We start from the raw sequence: 23082 nt of genomic DNA, 5'->3' as shown, positions 1-23082 counted from the left end.
CCACCTTAGGGCACGAGCTGTTAAGCTTCATGATGCGTACTCGGGATACATTCAAATCCGCTGATGACCAGATGAAGAGCTACGACCTTCATTACAGACCGGGGGCTATACTGTTACAAAGTCATGCCCTTCGCCTCAAGAATGCGAGTGCGACCTATCGAGGTTGGTCAATAGAATGTTCCTCGACCAGATCGGGAGGACAATGGAGGTCTATGTGGACAACATCTGGTCAAATCCCAGGTCGCCTCAGAACATATTACGCATCTCGCAGAGATGTTTGACATACTCCGACTCTACAGAATGAAGCTGAACCCTCTCAATGTTTATTCGGGGTATCATCAGGAAAGTTCCTGGGATATATGGTCAATCAGCGGGGAATAGAAATGAACCTCGAGAAGATTCAAGCTCTGCTCGATATGGAGAGCCCGACCAGTAAAAGCAAGTCATGAGTCTGAAGGGCGGGTAGCGAACTTAGTCGCTTCATATCAAGGCTAACAGACCGTTGTTTACCATTCTTCATGTTCTGAAGGCCAATAGAATTCGAATGGACTCCCGAATGCGAGCAGCATTCCAGAGTATAAAAGACACCTTAGGAAGCCACCTTTCCTCTCTAAGCCTCTTCCGCAGGAAATCCTGCTCATCTACCTGTCCGTCTCCCAGTTCGCGGTCAGTGCAGCTTTAATACGGGAAGAGAAAAAGGCTTGGGCCAGTATATTATGCAAGTAACGTCTATTCGGATGCCGAATGCGTATCCGAAAATGGCGACTAGCTTTTGCTCTGCTGGTCGCGTCCAGAAAGCTGCGACCTTACTTCCATGCCCATACAATCAAGTGATGACAAATTACCCCCTCAGGCAGTCCTTTAAACCAGAAGCCTCGGCTAAACTGCTCAAATGGGCCATGGAATTGAGCCAGTTCGACCTAAAGTACAAGCCCAGGTCGACTATTAAAGGGCAGGCTGTTGCCGACTTCATCTCGGAATTTTCCTATCTCCCAAGCGAGCAATAGCCTAGCGAAGCCGTGCAAGAAAGTATTCAGAACCTTCGAATTGGAACCTCTACGTCGACGGGTCATCAAACAGGAAAAGACCGGTGCGGGTCTTCCCTTGTGAGCCCCGAGAGGGCTCGAATTCATGGTATTCTTCGGTTCGGGTTTAAAGCGACCAAATGAGGCCGAGTACAAAGCCCTGCTCCCGGGTTGCGACTTGCACAAAAATGGTGCAACCACGATCAACATTTACAGCGACCTATGCTGGTCGTCAACCAAATTCTAGGGGAATACTAAGCCAAGGAAGAGAACATGATCCGCTACCTGAAAGAGCTAAGACCGCTGGGGTCGTTTAAGCACTTTGAATTTCTCAGATCCCCAGAGAGACAATTCTATAGCGGACCCTTGGCAAAAATGCCTCCTCGCTGGATTCAGAGGCTCCAGACAATATTCCTATTCGTTTCGTCGGTGCTCCAACAATCAGCTCGACCGAACAGCCGTAAATGTGGCTCAACCGGATTCCTGGATGACTCCCATTACCCAGTACCTCAAGGATGGCCCTTGCCAGCGACTAGGTCAAGGCAAGGGTCCTGCGAGTAAGATCTGCTCGTTTCACACCATCGGACCACTGTACAGAAGAGGATTCAGTGCCCCTCTTCTCCGATGTGTAACCAGTGAAGAACAGACTACATCATGACGGAAATCCATAAAGGGATCTGGGTAACCACACAGCTGCTCGATCTCTTGCGAACAAGGTTGTTCGTCAGGGATATTATTGGCCCCAATCTAGGAAGATACTACAACTTCGTAAAAAATGTGATAAGTGCCAGCGTTCGCGAACTTCCGCGAGCCCCCTCGCACGAGCTGACAACAATGCTAGCCCCTGCCATTTTCCATGTGGGGGATCGACCTTATCGGTCCCATGCCAGTTGGAAAGGAGGGGTCAAGTATGCCGTGGTCGCGGTCGATTATTTCACAAAATGGTGGAAGCCAAACCTCTGGCCGCGATCACGACCAGAAAGCTTAAAGACTTCGTTTTCAAGAACATAGTTGCCGCTACGGAATTCCCCACACCCTCATCTCGGACATGGAAAGCAGTTCGACAACGAGGAGTTCAAACAGTTCTGCGACGAGCTGGGCATCCATAAAAAATTCGCCTTAGTCGCCAGACCGCAAGCAAATGGCCAAGTTGAAGCATCAACAAGACCATCAGCACACTCTAAAGGCCAAACTTGGGGCAGCCAAGGGATTGGGCTGACGACCTCCCCGAAGTCTTATGGGCGTACATGACAACTCCAAGAACTTTCACCTCAGAGACCCCTTTTTCGCTAGCATAGGGCTGCGAAGCGATGATTCCTGTGGAGGTGGAAACCGGTTCACTTCGGAGGGACTTTACGATGAGGTTGAAAACGAAGCACTTATGAGCAAGTTTGGACCTCGTTGAAGAACATCGCAGCAAGGCTTCGCTAAGGATAGCAGCCTACCAGCAGCGACAAAGGTTTTTTGATTCAAAGGTCAAGCGAAGAGACTTCTAGGTCGGTGACCTTGTGTTGAAGGAAGTTCTCCTCGGAACCAAGGACCAAGTGCAGGGGTATTAGGACCTAACTGGAAGGTCCATATCGGGTCGATAAGGGGATCAGACCGGGGACTTACCACCTCAAAAGGCTAAATGGTTCCAAAGTACCCCGAGCTTGGAATTTCGAGCACCTTCGACCATACTATCAGTAATCCCGAACTCAATCCTTGTTAAGTTAGTTCGATTTTGTTCTGTAATTGTAAAGTATTATCCTGTTCGCTTAATGGTTCAAGTTTATCCTGTTCGCTTGTAGTTCATGAATAACATTGCCTATGTAATTGAACTAAAATTGCGAACAGCACGCATGTATTAAAAAGCGATTTGTAATTAAAAACAAATTATTTTCATTGATGTACAAGTGAAAATTAGATCCACTATCAATGGAGCCAAAGCTCGTTACACTACGCTGGTCGGGGGATCCTTCGAAGCAGCACCCGAACCCTCTGCCTGGTGCGGCCCCCTGGCGGCTGCTGCTCTACTTCGTCGTCTTCCTCTGCCAAGAGCCGCAAAGTCTCTTGCCAACCCTGGAGGATGGACACATCGAGATCCGGTTCTTTGATCGCGCGGGTAAATAGCCCCATCGCCCAGTCGGTGGCCTTTTCCTCCGTCTCCTCTGACTGAATCCGCATTTCCTCAGTCATGAGCGACCTTTTCTCGACTCCTGGAGTTCGCCTCAAGAGCTCGCTTCTCCGGTTCGAGGCCTCCCTTTCTTGTTCAGCCTTCTGAGCCCTATGGAGGTCGTCTGGATCTCCTGGTCCTTCTCCCCGACCTCCTTGGAGAGCCTGCGGTTGTCCTTTAATCCTTTACTTCCTCCTACGTCGTTGAGCTCCCGCTTCTGGAATTCTACAGTTCGTAAAGCGGCATCCTTTTGGACCAGGTACCTGTTCGCCGCATCAAATGCCTCTGTTTCTTCAGCTTCGACGGACTCCAGGCTTTTCTTAAGCTTCGCGATCTCCTCTTGCTCACTGGACTCCTTCGTGGCCCCTAGCCGGTCTTCTCAATAGACCATCCTCATCGCAAGCAGCCTGCGAGCAAGAAAGTGATTAGAATGAACCAGGATGAAGTTTTAAGAGCAGCTCGCTTACCTTGATGCAGCTCGCTTACCTTGCTTAGATGCTGGAACGACGTGGTCATCAGGTCGTCGCCCGTGTCAGCGAACTCATCATACGATTCCGATAGTCCACACTCGAGCAAGAATAGACTACCGGTTGCAGATACTCGGCAGGCTCCCCAGTGAGTCGAGCACTGGTGCGTCCTTTGCGATCGCCTCACCCACGGGCTCCTTGCCCACCTCCTTGAGTCCTGTCACGACCTCAAGGGCTCCCCCTCGGATTCATTCTCAGACTCTCGACCGAACCTGTTTCCTCTTCTTCGACTTTTGAGCCGGAGCTTTCCGCTTTGGGCGAGTCGGTGGTGCCTAAGCGACCTGCTCCGCCCTGTCGTCCCTTGCACGGTTGGGGCCGTGAGGCGTGGCAGTTCGCGTCGATTATCCGAGATAGGACGAGCAGCTTCGACCGCCCCTCTCACTCCTCGATCGAGGGAAACGAACGGTGCTCGGTGAGACTGCCCGGACTCCTTCGGAGGCATAACTTCTGCACGAAAGTGCGTTAGTAAACAAACTATTCGGCGACCAGAAAGAAAACTAATGTAGCTTACCTTCTTCATGGGCTAAAGACGCGTTGCTATTGATAAAACCGTACTTCCGCGGTTCGCGGTATTCACTAGCTTCCTCGCGTCTCGGCTTTCCTCAGGCACACTCCAAAAGATCAAGTCTGTCTGGGTCGTCGAGCAAGTCTTGGCTGGTCGTTCTATGACTGCAAAGAAGAAACAGGTCGTTCATAGCATGCGAACAGATAATATACCTAACGAAGAAGAACCTACTTGGAATCTGAAAGTGGCAGTAGCCGTCATAGCAAAAAAGAAGAATTTGGTCTCGATGCTCTCGCGTTGCTGGGATAGCTATGTATCCCCTCGGTAATGGTAGGTCACCGGGACAAGTATTACGAATCCTTGTCCCTACTCTTTTTGAGATAATAGGTGACGCAGAGCTCCACCGCCGTGGCTGCCCAAGCCTCGCTCGCAGCACTGATGTACTCGCGACGGCGATGACATACGCGTTCGGTGTAAGCTGCATCGGTGCGATCCCGAAGTGATCCAGGACCGACCTGATAAAAGGATGGAAGGAATCATCCCTCCACCCTTGAAGATCTCTTCGGAGATCCAGCAAGACCGCGGCAGGTGTCGCGACGACCTGGTGTGGTCAAGGAACACCTCTGCTCGGATGTTATACTGTCTTTTAATCCTATCAAATTCTTCTCGGGTGAGAACCAAGAAGACTTTAAGGGACGCGTCCGGGAACTTCCCGCGTGGATGAGCTGGTTTCCTTCCTCGGGTCTGGACGTTGACGGATCCATTCGAGTCTCAACATCAACAGACACGGTCATTTAGGCCTTCGTGTTGGTCCCGTGACGGCAGGGACAAATTCCCAAAACCCTAATAGTAACTTGAGCCGCCACCCACGGCTCGAGTCCGGCAATCGTGGCACGTATCTGGTGGAACACCGAGAGACTCAATGCCGTTGCCTACCACCAAACAAATCAAAAAAAAAAGAGAAGAGAGAACTTACTTTCTGGGATGAGTAACCGAGGCCGAAACTCGTTTCAGTAGCCTGCCGATCGGAAAAGAATGGTTTCTGGTTTGCAAAGCTTGTCACTTGAAGCAAAAGGGATTTTCGTGACCTCATCTGAAAAATGTGAGTTCTTATATGGGCAACGAACCGACGGTTGCAGCCCCTCGACCGAAGCGACAGCCTTCTCTTCCTCCCCGCATTTAATGCGCCCCACGTCGCATTAAATGCCATAATAAGGCTGACGTTTCAAATTCGTTGAGCAGTCAAAAGCTGTCAATACGACGTCGAGTCAGCACACCACCTTTAATGCACCTGACACATTACAGCGCGAGCAGAATGCCCGACAGCGCGGATGCAGTTCATTGAATCTCTCCACAGCATAGAAAGGAACGTCCGACGAATCCAGGTCGTTAAAATGACGATTCTCAGGTCGCTTGGGCAAGAACTGTGCGGTCGTGTTCCCGAAGGTCATGTCCGAGCTTCTTCTTTCAGTCGAAACAACCAAAACCTCCAACCGCGCATGCTTAGTTTCCAAGGTTCGACCTCAACCTTACAACTAGGGGGCTTCTGTTATGACTAAGAAATCAAAGGCTGACGTGGAGTTTGGTGACGAACGTGGCCTGCTCCCGTCAGAACGGTAAGCGCACGTCAGGCCTGCCAAACGCCCTGGTGCTCCCCGTGTCCGCTAGCCTGCTCCAAATCGCGTGAAATCGGCTTGGAAAATAGGTAATGGGACTTAAAATCAGATTAGGTCCTGACAATCACACCAACCCAAGGATTAGTGATGATTACGGACATACAACTTAAGAAGAGGAAGACCCCTTCATTAAGGGGATTCGACAATTTTACACAAAACTCTCTCTCTCTCTCACGCTTTTGTATCTATTTCCCAACCCTTTGTAAGTCAGTCCGCTGTCGCGACCTGACCCACACTATCAATATCAATACAATCAGTGGACGTAGGACTTGCTACCTGAGCATCCGAACCACTTTAAAAACTCTCATAGCATTTATTTCGCTTTTATATTCATTTTCACGTGTGTTTTTTGATCAATTAATGCTGCACACGTATCGGTTATTTGTGCCCAAAACCGAGCATCAACAAAAACATTCACATGGAAATGACCGTCATGGAAGAAAGAATGACAGTCTAGTTATTGATTGTTAGCGTGGCATTAGAAGATGAAATGTGGCTAAAAGTATTTGTTCTGATTTATGCTTGCCGTCTAATTATTTATTTATTAATCATATTGTTAATGATGGTCAGAATTGGAATGGTTCTAATTCAACTAGTGCAGAAGGTGACACGCGGATTTCATCATTATTTATGCCAGCTTGCGCCATTAATATTGTGTCCACTTACAATAGTTGTAGGGTCTGGATAAGAAACACTATTGATCATCTTAACCACCTGACTAACTGCTTTGACCCTACACTTATTAAATACAAATAAATAATTATAGTTATGATAATAAATTTCATCAGACCTTGGTCAAAGAATACGAGTAGAGAAGTTGACTTTGGTCACGGGTGACCCAGGCTATTGCAGTTCAAAAGGTTTAGTTCACAACCGCTTTCCACCTACCGGCACGCCCTCCCTCCCTTCTCCTCCAAATTAGCTTTTCTATCTCTCCTTCCTTACCATCCTTCTCCGTTTGGATCCGAATTTCGTATTCGGAGCCTAGGCAGAGAGATATGTCAGCTGAATCCAGCTCCGGTTCAAGGGACCATTCCGTCGTCAAAGGTATACCTACTCATGGTGGACGTTATGTCCAGTACAATGTCTACGGTAACCTCTTCGAAGTTTCTAGAAAGTACGTCCCTCCAATTCGCCCCGTTGGCAGAGGCGCGTACGGTATTGTTTGGTAATTTTTCCATTTTTTTATTTCTTTAGCTTAAGAATACTGGAGATCGTATTGCGTATCAGCTCAATTTCTGATTTCTTTGTCGTTTATCCTTCCGTGCCTTGAATTATGTAGCTTATGTTATAGGTTTCACGAAAATTTCAAGTTCTGCGCGTAATGTTTTTTTGGTCGAATTTCACAGGAAAAAAATTATTGTTTCTGTTTCATTTAGTTTTGTAATGGTAGTTGAATTGCATATTGTGACTGGGCTTCGCTATGATTCAGTAGGGGTAGGGCTATGGAATATATGTTTTTAACAGCGATGCTTAGATTCAATTCATCGCAATTTCATCCTTTAATTATACCGGGACTAACTTTTGGCTGTATCCTTGTTCGGGGATGAAAATTTTCACACCAATAATGAGAAATAAGGTTAATCTTTGAAATCTTTTGGAACTTCAAAGCATATGCTTTAGTAGGTAAATAAGCTGTCATTTACTTTATGTGAAAATGGTTTAGGGCTGCAAAAAGTATATCTGGATCCATCTATCTCAGTCTTTTTAAAAAAAAAAAAAAAAAAAAAAATATTATGCTGTTCGTTGGGTTCTTATGACTTCCCTTTTAGTGTGTGCTGGGGATTAAAATTGTGATGGTTGAAGAGATTGATAGAAAATTACTTTTTTCTGTTTAGTTTGACTTGATCTCTTTTTGTTATCAAAAATGTGAAGGAAGTGATTTTTTTCATTTCCTCAGTGCTGCTGTGAATTCTGAGACGCGGGAGGAGGTTGCCATTAAGAAGATTGGTAATGCATTTGACAATAGAATTGATGCTAAGAGGACATTGCGAGAAATTAAACTGCTTCGACACATGGATCATGAAAATGTAAGTTCAGCAAGATTTCCGGTTTTTCATGTGAATTTTTTCAATTGGAGTATAAAATCCCAAAGGTTTTGTTGTTTTCACTTGGGATGATAAGAAAGTTTGAGAGTAAATTCTAAAATTTCTTACTGTTTCAGTTGGGTTATCTAGATTCTCCCTTGGACGTATTCCTACTGGAATGCCCAGATTTTTTTATCATGGCATGAAATTGTGCAACAATTTTGGAATTCTTTTTTGTTGGGGTTTAGGCTTACTGCTCTTTCTTTATATACTGTAGGTTATTACCATCAAAGACATCATACGACCGCCACAAAGGGAGAACTTCAATGATGTATACACAGTTTCTGAACTAATGGACACTGATCTGCATCAAATTATACGATCCCACCAAGAACTGACAGATGATCATTGTCGGGTTGGCATCATGCACTTTTTATCAATGCTTCTAAGATTTTATGTTTAAATTCTCTCTAACTGATTACTTTTGAATGTTTATGTTCTATCATATTTAATTGTTTTACATTTTTGTTTTACTTCAGAAATGGTGATCACCTGAAGGTGGACCTTACAATACTCTCGTGGAGTAGTATTGGGCATGTTTATTCTTCTAGATAGTGATGCAAGATGATTATTTTGTGAATAATGAATGACCTCCTTATAACATATGTACTGCAGGAGTATTTAGTTCATTTTAATGATCATCCTGATGGAGGGATCTCTTATTCGGATTATAGTTTTGCCTTTTGTCTTAAATCTCAAGTATTGTCGTTTTGAGTTTTAGAAGAATGGATTTTTTTTTTCTTGGTGGTTTTTGTTCATATGGTTTATGTGTAAGAAAATGCTGCCGTTGTTGATTATTCAATGCCATTTTTGCAGTACTTTCTGTATCAGTTGTTACGAGGGCTGAAATACGTGCATTCAGCAAATGTTTTGCATCGTGATTTAAAACCCAGCAATTTGCTCCTGAATTCAAATTGTGATCTTAAGATTGGAGATTTTGGGCTTGCAAGGACGACCTCAGAAACAGATTTCATGACTGAGTATGTTGTCACTCGTTGGTACCGAGCACCAGAACTGCTTCTTAATTGTTCAGAGTACACTGCAGCAATCGATATTTGGTCAGTGGGTTGCATACTTGGTGAAATTATGACAAGAGAACCCCTGTTTCCAGGCAAAGATTATGTCCATCAGTTGAGGCTGATCACGGAGGTATGGTCAGAATTTGTTCATAGAAATTACTTTTTAAGGACAAGTAACATTTCTCTCTGTATTGGAGTACCTTCTTCCTTTTTCTATTTTTCTTTTTTGTTTTTCTCCTGCACCCCTCACAGGCTTCTTAGCCATGGTATGCCTGTTGGCCATTGCTCATGGTCTTGTTCTCACTCTTCTCATCTTCTATCTGACTGTGAGGGTTAGAGATGCATCATCTCGATTTTTGTACTCTGCCCTGATGGCTGATTTAGCATAACCCTGAATATTTTGTATAAGGACATCTATGTTTCTTTAGTAGGCTTGAATATCTTCAAGGAGTGAATCCTACTATGAAAAACTGATTCAAACTGATTCATCTATTGCTCAAATGTCAATTGTAGCTCTTGAATGTGACAGATGTACAACATTTTTTTTCTGGGAGATGAATACAGAGCCAACTTTCATGCTGTAAAAAAGAGAGGGAGAGAAAATAGCAGGAATCAAAAACTCTTTCTCTGCGTCCTTTTGCTTTTTTGCTCTATGTGGCTGATGATAGTAAAATTTGCAAAACTGATGTGGTCTATGCAGTCCTATCTGATCATTGCTGCACCTGTTTGTATCTTTTTCTTGTGTGTTGATGAGCTATAGTTCTTTTTGCCACACTGTCATGCTATGCTTTAACATTCTTTTGTCCATGTGAATGCTAAAAGCTGGAGGTCATTTGTTGTTTCCCATCTGAATGCGGATCAAATTTGTTTTAGTTAACTTGTTACTTATTCATTTATTTTTCTTGAATAGCTTTTAGGTTCACCTGATGAATCCAGCCTTGGGTTCCTACGAAGTGATAATGCCAGAAGATATGTTAGAATGCTGCCACAGTACCCTAAGCAAAACTTCTCTGCTAGATTCCCTAACAAGTCTCCTGGTATAGTTGATTTGCTAGAGAAGATGCTTGTCTTTGATCCAAACAGGCGGATTACAGGTATAAAAAAAGATGATTTATGTCTCCAGCTGTTGGTTTAATGCGATTTTGTTGGATTCAAGATTCATGGATGTTGTGATTGATTCTAATGCAATATGCAATCAAGATAACCATTATAAACAGTTGCTCCATGCTTATATTCCGTCGGTCTGCTCTTGAATTAATTTTGCTTTTTAGATTGTTTTCTGTTTAACTGTTATTTTTTTACAAATGTTTTGCAGTTGATGAAGCTTTGTGCCACCCATATTTAGCACCCCTTCATGATATCAATGAGGAGCCTGTTTGTCCAAGGCCATTCAGTTTTGATTTCGAGCATCCATCTTTTACTGAAGAAGATATCAAGGAGCTCATCTATAGGGAATCTGTAAAATTCAACCCAGATCCAATGTGATAATGTGTTGTAGATGAAGTATACTATAAATGACCATTGGGTCCTCCAAATTGACAAGATAAAAAATTCGATGGAGATATTGATATTCATCTAACAATTTAATTGTTATGAGTGTTCATTCATCGTTAATCCCATATCTCTCCATGTTTGTAAGGTTCAGTTATTTAATAGTAGTTGAAGCGCAATATGCTCCATTTCTAGTTGCTGGTTCTTCTATTGATTGTAGATCTAGGAACCGAGTATAGTTCTGTGATCCATGCTGCAGGTATTTCGTTCCGCTTCATGGTGGGAGTGGGCTGAATTTTTGCATATTGTGGAGCTGCTGTCCTGAGTAGTTAAGTTATTTTCTTTGATAGGCCGATTTTATTTTCTTACATATTAATATGTTATGTTTGTATTAGAACACTTCAGAAATCTGAATGTGTAAAGCAAATTTCTGCGTCAGAAAATACTAGGAATTTCTTATAGGGGCAAAAGGAATTTTATTTTTATTTTTTATCATCATTAACAACTTGCGGTGTATAGAACTGACTCCTATAGTTATATTGCTAGTACTAAGAAAGAAAATTTACATATAATTCATTTGGTAAGTACATTTTTTGAACTCCACCAAATCTATAGGCAGTTTTTTGGTGGGAAAGTTACAGGCCGTAATTTTCTGTGGTCCTTGATCAGGTAACAGGTCACAAGGTCGAGGAGTAACACCACTAGTGATCCCTGCAATATCAGCGCAAGTCCATGGCACCTTCTTGGCTTTGGCTGCCATTCCAATTGTTGTATTAGAAATGCATATACCTGTAAATGGGTCTCCTGAAATCCCCTCCAATCTAGCGGCCATGGACACATTTTCTGCTACAATATCCCTGTAATTAATCCCTTGAATCACAGGTAAGGCGTTTGGATCATAGTGATTATCAGCATGTGACCCATAATTGCCAGTCATCCAAAAGACCCATTTCATAGTGTGCAATTTCATTCCTTTAACATATATATCTTTCACGTATCCTCCTCTCCCTCTAGCAGTCTTGATCCTTACCCCCGATTCTGTATGGATGGCTGTAATGTCTTCTGCTCTCACATCTTGTATTCCACCTGACATCTCACTTCCTAATGCTATGGTCGCACTGTATGGTGAAATGCATGTGAGCCTTCTGATGATCAATTGTTTTGTGGGCATCCCAAATTGAATCCCATACTCATCCCAACCACTCTTTACTGCTACACAGTCATCTCCAGATACAATGTAGCAATCCTCAATTCTTGTATTGGTACAAGAATCTGAATTGAAAATACATAAACAATTCAAAAAATGTCTGTCAATTGGTTAAACAAGAATAAGAGATACAAACCTGGGTTGATGCCATCTGTGTTTGGAGATGTTAATGGAGCAATGATGGTGATGCCTTGGATAAGAATAGTACTGCAATTCATATTTCAAATGTGAACTTTGATGATACATTTTACTGAGGCAGGAGGATGTTTTAGAGGGCGTATATATGAAATATACCTGCTGTAAACAGGATGAACATTCCATGATGGGGAATTTAGGAGCGTCAGATTTGAAATTTGTATATTATCTGAGAACATGAGTTCAATTAGGTAAGGTCGTGTGTATTTTAGCTTTTTCTTGTGGAATTGTTGCCACCAGAATGCACCCTGGCCGTCGATTGTGCCATTGTCCCCTGACACCAAATAGGGCTTTGTTTGTAAGATTCAATTGAAAAATATGGATAATTTGGTATCCAGTAAAGCTCTAAATTTCCAGTTACCTGTGATAATAACGTCAGTAAGATTTGTTCCAAATATGAGACTCGTAAACCTTCCCGCAGGTGCATCCCTTCCTCGACCGTACGATGGCAGAGGTTTGAGCGCAGGCCATTCAGTCATGTCCTAAACCAGGAGAAAAAACAATTTAATAAGATAATAATAAAATAAAAAAAATTGTTTTTGGAGTTAGAATTTTTGACAAAGTGAAACCTGAGAGGCAAGAATAACAGCATCCTTGTGAAGATAGAGAGTGAAGTGACTGATAACATTAAAGCTGCCGGTCAACCATTTTCCAGCGGGGACATATAGCTGAGCTCCACCATCTGATGCATACCGACTTAGTTGATTAATTGCATCGTGAAATGCCTTAGTATTCGATGTTTTGCCATCACCAACTCCTCCAAATTCAGTTATTGATCCACTGTGTGCTCTGCAACTTATGGCACTGTACTCAAACGAGTCTAATATCCTAACTTTTCTGCTTTCACCTCCAACTGGGCTTAGTAATGCCACCACTACAAGAAGGTGCAGCATCTTTATCACCTGAAAATCAATTAAAGAAATTATAAGTAAAAATAACAAGCCAAGTTGGCTAAAATGATTATATATGGATATATATAGGAGCTGTCTTATGAACAAAATGAACAAAGAATTGTAGCTCTAATATATAACCAAGAAGCTATTTCAGTACATTTTAGTGAAAACTGGAGGAGAAGAAAAGAAGGAAAGGGAAAGGGGTCAAGAGTATTACTTGAGCTCTCATGAAACTTATCCATAACAACTCCATTGTCTGGAAAGACAGCTGAGAATTTGTTTTGTGGTTTTGCAGAAACAAATGGAGTATTTATATATATATATATATAGACAGGATGAAGTTTACGCTGTTAAGTCTGAGTCCGTGGCTTCACCTTTTACGCTAAAATTGCCGTTCTTCAAAGCAAAGTAATGCGGTTCTATCAATTTTTATGCATGTAAATTTCATTGAATAGTTCTACCGTTGGGGTTAAACATTAAGTAGTTCCCAAAAGTAATTTTATAACAATTGAGGTTGCGTTGAGTATTACCATTGTTGTCTCTGTCAAACTTTACCACTCATACTGTTACATACATTCCCTGTCATTATTATTCAACATTTCAACCGTCTGGTCCAACCCCACTAATTAATTGTCAACAATGTCAGTCTAAAAGCAATTTCCATTGCACGATATCTCTTTTTATACAAGTTAAACAGTAGAATGCTTGGTTCTCCATAGGACTTCAAGCAGGGTTCATGGGGGGTTTTTGCTTAGAAACAAGGAAAGTCACCAATCCGAAAGCCATAGCATGAATCTATGGGCTCTAATTCTAAAGAGGATGTTGGACAAGAGGCGGTTTTTGCAATTTGGCCTGTTCCGTTTGAAAGTAGCCACTACTTTCACTTTCACTTTCTCGAACTTCTCATCTATCCCAACTCGTGAGCCTGCCCACGCCCCACCCCACTACTGCCGACCCACTTCACGGGTTAGATAAAACTGAAAATGGTGGGACCTTTACATTATATTTATTTTGCTATCCTTAGGAATCTACTTGGAGTTCATCCAATGAATGAGTGGAGAATTTTATAAGCCAAAAAATGGATAATGGTGGTGTCATCACCACCACGAGTTCTTGTATATTCATTCACGAGAGTTGCTTTATATTATAGTTGAATTGAAATGGAACCTTTTTCACTCATTGGTGCACTTCACATGACTCCATCCATAGAAACTTGAAAAAAAAACAAAACATTCTAAGATTGGGTCATTGTTAGTACAAATGTGGGCAACAGTATATAAGTCAATGAGAGTCTAACTCCATTATAAAAAGTAACATTACAATTTTAGTGCGTAGATTTAGGGTTTGGAAATAGGATCCGATAACAAATTGTAGGCCTCACTGGAGATGTGGCAACATTGAACTTGGACCAAGCGTGAGGATGAGATGAGTTTGCCCAATATATGTTTAATTTCATTGGGCCTCATTGTTGGGTTAGACAGAAACTCTTACATAAACACCCCCATGGACTGATGGACTCTGATCCACACTCGTACTTTCAATTTTTATATAAATTGAAGTTTTATTTTTATATTGAGGTATCATTTAAATACAAATCTTTGTGTCTGAAAGATATGGACCATGTATTAGAAAAATGAACATTTTATGGTTACTATATAGACGATACATATAAATAAAAATATGTAAAATCTAAAAAATAAAAAAGTATAGCATAGAAATAGAAGATAAATCCTAAAATTTAAAGGATAATTATTGATATTCTCTAATTATCTAATAAAACTTTCATTACCCAAGTATATATCCTTAACTTCCATAGATGCAGCCCCCAAAACTATATAACTACATCAGTATCGTATATTTTCTCATTGTGAAATTATTTAATCATTCATGTCACAGAAAAAAAAACGACAAAAGTGAAAATTGTCTAGGCTTAATACTCATGACTTTTAGTCACGTAAATTTTATTTATAAGAAAACTGGTATTATACTTACATATTACACTCCTCATTAATTTATGAAATGTCTTTATATATTTAAAATACATAAATGTCTTTATATATTTAAAATAAAAAGAGTTAGACAAAACAGTATTAAAATATATGTGTCGTGGTCGCATTTAGAATTTTTTGTTTTTTTTTTTTTTTTGAAATGTAGAAACTATCGGATAATAGTTTTGCAATTGGTTGTGAAGCGACTATATATAAAATTAAGGAGATGTCATGCAGCTGAGATTCAATAGGAATGTTTTCCTAGAGACTTGGATATACAAGAATTCTCATCTCATTTTCTCCTTCGTTTTTCTTTGTTATTTTCTCTCATTTACAAATCTGATACATGTATGTTCAGGTAAACAAATGAAATCAGAAGAAAATTCATTCCCCTTTATACGATGGAGCCAGCTCGTTTGCCTTAGCACTTGATCTCTCTTTCCATCTTTTGTTATACCATCTAAATACTAATGAGATTCGTGTTCTCTCTTTCTTAATTTGCATTGGAGATCTCCTTTAAAACAATCATGAAAAGCCCCTCAAAAGATCCTGCGGATAGTATTGCAAGGGATTTCATCTCAAAAAATTCATATTTAACCCCTTGGACTCTTCCAAAAACGGTGATCATCTTCATTATCGTAATCTCTCTTCCCTACGTCTTTTATTCATTAAGATTGTTATATTTGTCAAATCCTCCAAGCCAACAAACTCTAATTCACGATATTCGTCAATCTCAATCTCACCCTCGATTTCAAAACAATTTCTTACCCACATATGTATCATCAACTCATAATCCTCAGACGGCCCCAGAGAGAACAAGCCTCAAACACATAGTTTTCGGCATTGGAGCCTCGTCTTCCACATGGGACCGTAGGAAAAATTACCTCAAGTTATGGTGGAGACCAAAACAAATGCGAGGCCACGTTTGGTTGAACAAGCCCGTTAAATACAATGCTGATGATTATAATTCTTTACCACCGATAAAGATTTCAAGCGATACATCAAAATTCGATTATAAACACCCTTGGGGTACACGGGACGCCATAAGAATGTCAAGGATCGTTTCAGAATCTCTGAGGTTAGGCATGAAGGATGTAAGGTGGTTCGTAATGGGTGATGATGATACAGTTTTTATTGCTGATAATTTGGTTAGGGTTTTGTCAAAGTATGATCATAATCAGTTTTATTATATAGGAAGTCCATCAGAGACTCATGTGCAGAATTTAAATTTTTATTACGGTATGGCATTTGGTGGTGGTGGATTTGCTATAAGTTATCCTTTAGCCAAAGCTCTCGAGAAAACGCAAGATCGCTGCTTACTTAAATATTCCTCTTTGTACGGTTCTGATGCAAGGATTCATGCTTGTTTGTCAGAGCTCGGTGTTCCTCTTACCAGAGAACAAGGATTTCATCAGGTTGGTTTTTCTTCTTTTTTATTTTTCCTTGTTTGGTTAGTGAGAAAATAAACAAGTACTTCAGTTCATTTAATGAATCAGCACAGGACCTTTAATTTAATCAAAACTATGATAACTTACGATTTGTGATAAGATTGACATTCAAATTATTCAATTAACATTATCTAATAATCAAAATAACAAATTCAAAATTTTGTCCTTGAAAACTTGCCATGTCATTTATTTAGGACCCAGCAGACCATGGCCATGCAATACTTTTGCCCTAAATTAGACAACCTTATTTTAACATGACAAATTTACGTATCTACAATTAACAGCGGTGACCATTTCCATTTTCCGCCATTAAAGGTAAGCCACAATTGCATCGCAAGTCGTTTTATCATTCGTAAATGATGTTAATTAAACAATCTCTTGTCCCTAATTAGATTTTTAATTTCTATATATTGTTGATTAAAACCAAGCAGTTTGATCTGCACGGCAACATCTACGGCTACTTGGCGGCTCATCCGATTGCACCTGTTGTGTCTCTCCACCACTTAGATTTGATTGAGCCTATCTTCCCGGACATGGACCGAGTCCAGGCCGTACAACGCTTAATGATATCAATGAAACTAGACTCAGCGGCGCTGATTCAACAATCGTTTTGCTATGACAAAACCAGGACCTGGACCGTATCTGTATCGTGGGGTTATGCTGTGCAAATAATACGGGGTATGGTTCCAGCGAGTGAAATAGAAACTCCGACTAAAACATTTATGGATTGGAATTCAAGAGGGGATGATGGTGCATTTGCATTCAATGTCCGCCCCCTTAGCATCACTCCCTGCGAAACTCCATTTGTCTACTTTCTTTCCAATGCATTGTACAATGCCAGCACTAACCAAACTGCTACCGAGTATATTAGGTATCGGGTACCCCTCCCAGTTTGTAATTGGAAGATTCCTGATCCTTCTCGAATTCATAGAGTCGAGGTTTACAAGAAACCTGATCCACATTTATGGGACAAGGCACGTAATCATAATCAACTTTGTTATCATTTTATTGACTCAGTAAGGGAAATTAATTTGTTTTGCGTGTTTACTTTGGACAGTCTCCGAGAAGAAATTGCTGCAGGATCTTGCGGACTAAGAAGAAACGCACCTTAGTAGTTGATGTGGGTGTTTGCAGAGCAGATGAGAGTGTTGACAATGGTTGACCACATTTTGTCAGTTGTTCATTCATTTTCAAACATTCCCACCTCAAGCAAGTACTAATAGAGGTAAAGCAATTATTTCTAGAACATGATCTTAACTGAAAAGATCATTTAGGTATAATATCTATGTTGATGGTTGAACTGTTTAGAGAATTTTCTTTCAGATATCGAAAGAAAATTTATAGATGTTTTGTAGGATTTTTGTAAATTTTCAAGTTGATGATGATCATAATTATTCCTTAACTTAATTTATCAAATTTTTATTGCAGAATATTTTATATTTTATATATTAATGACGTTATTAATTTAATTTAATTTCAAACAAAAATCTACTGTCCTACATCTGCTTTGTCGGATATGAAATTATGATTTCTTTTAATAAAGTAAATCAAATGCGTTACAGATACTAAATAGATAGAGAGTAAGATTTAACGTCTACTCTTTGAGCAAAACGCAGCGTTTCCTATAACACTGATTCTGTCGGTACGCGTAACACGCATTTAAAGTTTAAACTTGGGCCAAACGAGTTGCGCATATCCAAGGTTTGTCGAAACGATAGTTGGTACCTAAAAAGTTTTAAAATAATAAACAGGTACCTTCCATCATGTGCGATTAGTGATTTCTATTTGTTAATAGTAAAAAGACTAAAATACCCTTGAAATTTGATATTTTAGTTTTTTAAAAATTTATAAAAACCTCCTAGGTTTGCTAATTTAACTAAACACCCCCATATATAAAAAGTTTGTTAAATGACAAAAACACCCCCACTAGCTGCGGCCAGATTCCGACCACCACCCCGAAATCTAGCCGAAAATTACGTTACGACACAGACCCCATCGGATCTGTGTCGTAACGCGCCAATCTGGCCTTTTTCCGGCCAGATCTACTGCTGATCTGGCCGGAAAAGGCCAGATTTGGCCGTCGAGGCAGCAGATAGAGTTTTGCGGCCTTGACGGCCAGATCTGGCCTTTTCCAGCCAGATCCGTGGATGATCTGGTCGAAAAAGGCCAGATCGACGCGTTACGATACAGATCCAATGGGGTCTGTGTTGTAACGCAATTTCTTGTAGTCGAAATCTGGCCGTAGCTGGTGCCTGGTGGGGGTGTTTTTATCATTTAACAAACTTTTTACATATGGGAGTGTTTAGTTAAATTAGCAAACCTAAAGGGTTTTTTAGAAATTTTTAAAAAACTAAAATATCAAACTTCAAGGACATTTTCGTCTTTTCACTGTTAACAAACAGAAATTATTAACAACACATGACGAAAGGTACCTCTTTATTATTTTAAAACTTTTTAGGTACCAACTATGGTTTCAATAAACCTTGGGTATGCGCAAATCCTTTCGCCTTAAACTTAGCAGTTGAATTTTAAAAACAACACCTAAACCCAATAATGCGCCAACGTGTAACAGCTGTCAGTACGCGTGGACTCGGACTCAGTCGTCTCCAAGTCTTCTACTCGGTTACATTATACAAAATCAAACACTCATAACTCATGTACTCATTCATTAACCTCTGAGATTTTTGTTTCTGTTACTGATGGTCATGGAGATCTTCCGCACACGCTCATCTTTCTTTCTCTTGCTATTCTTTTTATCATCCTTCTATGCATTTTCTTTTGCCGTCTCTTTCTCTCCCATCGACAACTACCTCGTTGACTGCGGCTCCACCGTGGACGCTACCATAGATAACCGCCGATTCGTTTCCGACTCCTCTCGCTCCAAATCGCCTCTGTGCAGTTCCTTAACTCGGTCTATCCAACTCAGTGACCACAGCTCCACTTTACCCCAAATTTATAACTCTGCTAGGGTTTTCGATAGACCTTCAAAGTATGTTTTCAAGATCAGAGATCAGGGGACACACATGATACGCCTCCATTTTCTCCAATTGAATTCTTCGGATATCGATTTTGCTGATGCTAAATTCCATGTTTTGGTTAACGGGTATGTCGTTTTGAGTAATTTTAGTGGGGTTCATAACTTGTTAAGTCCTAGGGTTAAGGAGTATTTGATCTTGGTTCATGATGAGAAGCTCGTAATTACGTTTGTGCCTGCTAGAAAATCGAAATTTGCGTTTGTTAATGCCATTGAAGTGATATCTGCACCTAAAGATTTGATTTTGGATACTGTTCAGTTTGTGAATGGGGATAAAATTGAGAAATTTGATGGGTTAAGTAAACAAGCGCTTGAAGTTATGCATAGGCTTAATGTGGGTGGATCTAAAGTGACACCGTTTAATGATACTTTGTGGAGGACTTGGTTGCCTGATGATGAATTTTTGAAATCTAGTGATGGATTAAAAAGGGTGTATTTTAGTGGTAGGATTAAGTATCAGAGGGGAGGGGCAAGCCGTGAAGTTGGTCCTGATAATGTGTATAACACCGCCCGAGTAATTGTTAGCACAAATGCTTCAATTCCTAATTTGAAAATGACTTGGGAGTTTCCTGTGGTTGAGGATTATAAGTATCTGGTTAGGTTGCATTTCTGTGATATTGCTAGTATATCTGTTGGTTTGCTATTTTTCAATGTGTATATTAATGGGAATTTAGCATATAAAGATTTGGATCTCTCTTATGTTACGGCTTATACATTGGCTTCTCCATTTTATACGGACTTTGTGGTTGATGGTGATCACTCGGGGGTTTTAAGTGTTAGTGTTGGACCATCAGAAAAAAGCTTGGACCATGCTGTTGACGGTATTCTGAATGCAGTGGAAATCATGAAGTTGAATAAGACTATGGGTATTCTTGATGGAGAGCAGTGTGCAGGGTTGATCTTGAATAGTTGGCCAAGGGGAAATATTGGCATTTTGATTCCTTTGGTTGCTGCTCTGTGTGTGATGCTAAGTTTATCCGCGTTTATGCATAAGAGGTGGAATGGGGTGAAGAACTCTATGGGATGGCATAAATTGCCTACGGATGTTCCTGAAGTGAATCCAAAGCATGGAAATCGACACATATCAGTAAAAATGTGATGGCTTTTTCTTTTAAAAAATAATTTCGATGCTTCTTCGTAATAGTCAACTAGATTTTGTTGTATACACTTTGGGCATTAAATATGAGGGATTATAGTTACAACCTCGCGTGTGTTAGAATATATTGTATGTAAGTTGTATCAATATAATATATTGTAATTTGGAATTTCATTTTTCTGCATTTGGCAATATATCATGCAGTTTATGTGATGCAAGAATTGTAATTTAAAAGTACTTGGTTCCGTTTGAATTTGATTCTATCTTGTCAGTTGCAGAGCATAGATTATTTTTAATACTTAATTTTGCAAGGTCAAACGAGTAATCTGTATCGAGTGAGGTAATGATAATGGTATAATGTTTATTTTAATTTGGTTATTAGGAGTTTTCATATTATACAGTTTGCTACAGCAGAGAGGTTTGTGAATTTGCAGATTTGTAAAAGATAATGGTATGATGTAAGAAGTAGAGGAATAAGGAGCTATCTAAATACTAAAACGAGCATTGAACAGGCCGTTTTTGAATCTGCAGATTTGTAAACAAGGTATTGTATGATGTAAGTATAGTTGAAGTTGAGGTATTTAAATACTAAAACAAGCATTGAAACCATGTCAGTCAGATCGTACCTCTTTCAACCCACCATTCTGCACAAGTATTTGCGGTGGTCTTCATTAAATTCATTTTATACTTCCAACTCAATTCAACTCGGCCTTCCTGCACAAGTATTAGCGGTCTTCATATTTATTTACATATAACGCAAAACCTGAGCTAATGATAAAATCCTCTCATTGGTTTTTTTTTTTTTTTTTTTGGCTTTTAAATGTCTTATGTTATGATTTAATTACAAATTTCAATAGATTTATCATTTATATAAATGAGCAAAATTTAATGATTATTAAAAAGTAAGAGGAGATTTAAAAATAGCCATCAATAAAATAATTTTTAAGGAGTACTAGTTTATCTTTAGTAAATTTTTCAGTCAGATTTTCATTTGTCATAATAAAATATCAGGAAAAAAAAATGTTAACAGAGTTCTAGTCTTGGCTGATTAGTTTGAAGCAAAAAGAAAATTCTTTAATAGAATAAAATATCAGGAAAAATAAATAAAAGTTTACCTTTTCTTATCGTAATTCTAGTCTTTGTTGAATTTTATTTTGATGTAACTTTTATGTGTGTATATATATATATAAAGCTCTTAATAGTTGTAATGGCCATAACGGTGGAATTAAACTAATTTATTACTATAAGGAGATTATAACACATAGTTACAAAATTACGGTTTTGATTTCTTACTTTATAATTCATAATTTAATACTACGTATTAGGATTTTAATTCATTTTTGTAAAATAATAATAATAATAATCATGTATGCTTTAATTGAATAAGAAATTGTAGAAAATAAAGACTTGATGAAAGAGGAAACACAGACTCTATTTCTTCATGTGATATTCTTATTGAAAGAAGATATAAATAAATATGTTACAAGGGTGAGACAATTTCAGAAAGGAATCTCTTGTAAAGCAAAAAATAAAAATAAATCAAGAAGATTTGATAATTATGAATTCAACCTTTTTATAAAAAGAAAAGAATAATTAAGAAATAAAAAACTTTTAAAATAAGAAAAACTCATAAAAACAAGATACACTAACTAATACATAACAAGGAAATAAAACAACCAAATAAACACAGTTAAAAACTTAACTTTCAACAGAAATCATTGTTGTAATTAGACAAGAAGAGAAAAGAAACAATTTTAAAGATGATAGTACATAAATACAAAAAGTTTCATGCCAAGAAGTTACAAACATACTTGAAAAGCTATAAATATTTTGGCCTTCAACAAGAAGGAGTTCATGCGAGTGAGTTATTACGTATCCACAAGTTAAAATATATTGTAACAACTGTAAAACATAAATTATTGTCCCAAACAACTATAGATAAATATTTTATTTTATCTTAAACTTTAAATGTAATATAACATTTTTATTTATTTATTTATTTTTATTTTTGTAATATACATATACATATACATATTATTATTATTATTATTATGTGGAGATAACTTTCTTAAAACAACTTGCTTAAGACAAGAATTAAAAAAAATTATAAAATGAAATTTATTCTTATTTATAATTATTTCAAGTTTATTATGAAATTTATTCTTATTTATAACTATTTCAAATTTATTACTAGAGAGAGTATGATAATTAATATTATTAGTTTTTCTGTAAAGCACTAAATTAAAATTTATTTATATGTACATTTTCAAATGTAAATTTAAGCCCTGAATACGTGGGATTCTGGGTGAACATAGAAGCCATAAGCACACGAATGCCACACGTCCAACACACCACATACACGAGGCATACTCATGTTAAAAGTAAATAACCACAAATATTGTTCCCTAAAACGCCCATGCCAACAAGGACTAAAATCATATCTTCTGTATAGTGTATGGTTTATTTGCTTAGGTTATCAGCCACGTCATAAAGGGTTGCATGAAGCTTGCATTTTGGAGGGAGGTAATCGTATCCACGTGTCTCATAAGGCCCACAAATGTTGACCCTAAAACCTTGTCAACTTGTTAATTTGCCACGTAATGATAAACAGATTAAAATACTGACGTGTCGTGAATCTTGCTTTTTTCTGAAATACACAAATCCGAAAGTCTACTTTTCACATGCATTAAAATATTATTTACAAATTCCCTCCTATATATAATCATTCCACTTACA

General features: G+C 39.2%; 4 protein-coding genes across 4 annotated transcripts; 3 read left to right on the top strand and 1 right to left on the bottom strand.

Annotated features, from left to right (window-relative positions):
- The first annotated feature begins 6672 nt into the window (after positions 1-6672).
- On the top strand, positions 6673-10601 carry LOC116134314 (mitogen-activated protein kinase homolog MMK2). Its single transcript, XM_031420000.1, has 6 exons — positions 6673-7056; positions 7789-7918; positions 8193-8330; positions 8792-9124; positions 9905-10088; positions 10310-10601. Exons 1-6 carry the CDS (start codon positions 6887-6889, stop codon positions 10477-10479), a joined length of 1125 nt encoding a protein of 374 aa, XP_031275860.1. The 5' UTR covers positions 6673-6886; the 3' UTR covers positions 10480-10601.
- A 430-nt stretch (positions 10602-11031) lies between these two features.
- LOC116134313 (probable polygalacturonase) lies at positions 11032-13132 on the bottom strand. Its single transcript, XM_031419999.1, has 6 exons — positions 12998-13132; positions 12457-12789; positions 12249-12369; positions 11987-12161; positions 11829-11899; positions 11032-11757 (listed from the first exon to the last, which is right to left on the bottom strand). The coding sequence occupies exons 1-6, from the start codon at positions 13031-13033 to the stop codon at positions 11048-11050; spliced, it is 1446 nt and encodes a 481-aa protein (XP_031275859.1). The 5' UTR covers positions 13034-13132; the 3' UTR covers positions 11032-11047.
- A 2163-nt stretch (positions 13133-15295) lies between these two features.
- On the top strand, positions 15296-17378 carry LOC116134217. Its single transcript, XM_031419891.1, has 3 exons — positions 15296-16183; positions 16648-17190; positions 17274-17378. The coding sequence occupies exons 1-3, from the start codon at positions 15296-15298 to the stop codon at positions 17376-17378; spliced, it is 1536 nt and encodes a 511-aa protein (XP_031275751.1).
- Positions 17379-18843: 1465 nt separating this feature from the next.
- On the top strand, positions 18844-20573 carry LOC116134270 (probable receptor-like protein kinase At5g24010). The gene has a single exon (XM_031419945.1). The coding sequence runs from the start codon at positions 18916-18918 to the stop codon at positions 20347-20349; it is 1434 nt and encodes a 477-aa protein (XP_031275805.1). The 5' UTR covers positions 18844-18915; the 3' UTR covers positions 20350-20573.
- The last annotated feature ends 2509 nt before the right edge of the window (positions 20574-23082 follow it).

The sequence above is a fragment of the Pistacia vera genome, unplaced genomic scaffold (assembly GCF_008641045.1).
Source record: "Pistacia vera cultivar Batoury unplaced genomic scaffold, PisVer_v2 Contig284, whole genome shotgun sequence".
Classification (NCBI taxonomy): Eukaryota; Viridiplantae; Streptophyta; class Magnoliopsida; order Sapindales; family Anacardiaceae; genus Pistacia; species Pistacia vera.
The sequence above is the reverse complement of the archived record's forward strand: the minus strand, read 5'-3'. Positions and strand labels throughout refer to the sequence as shown.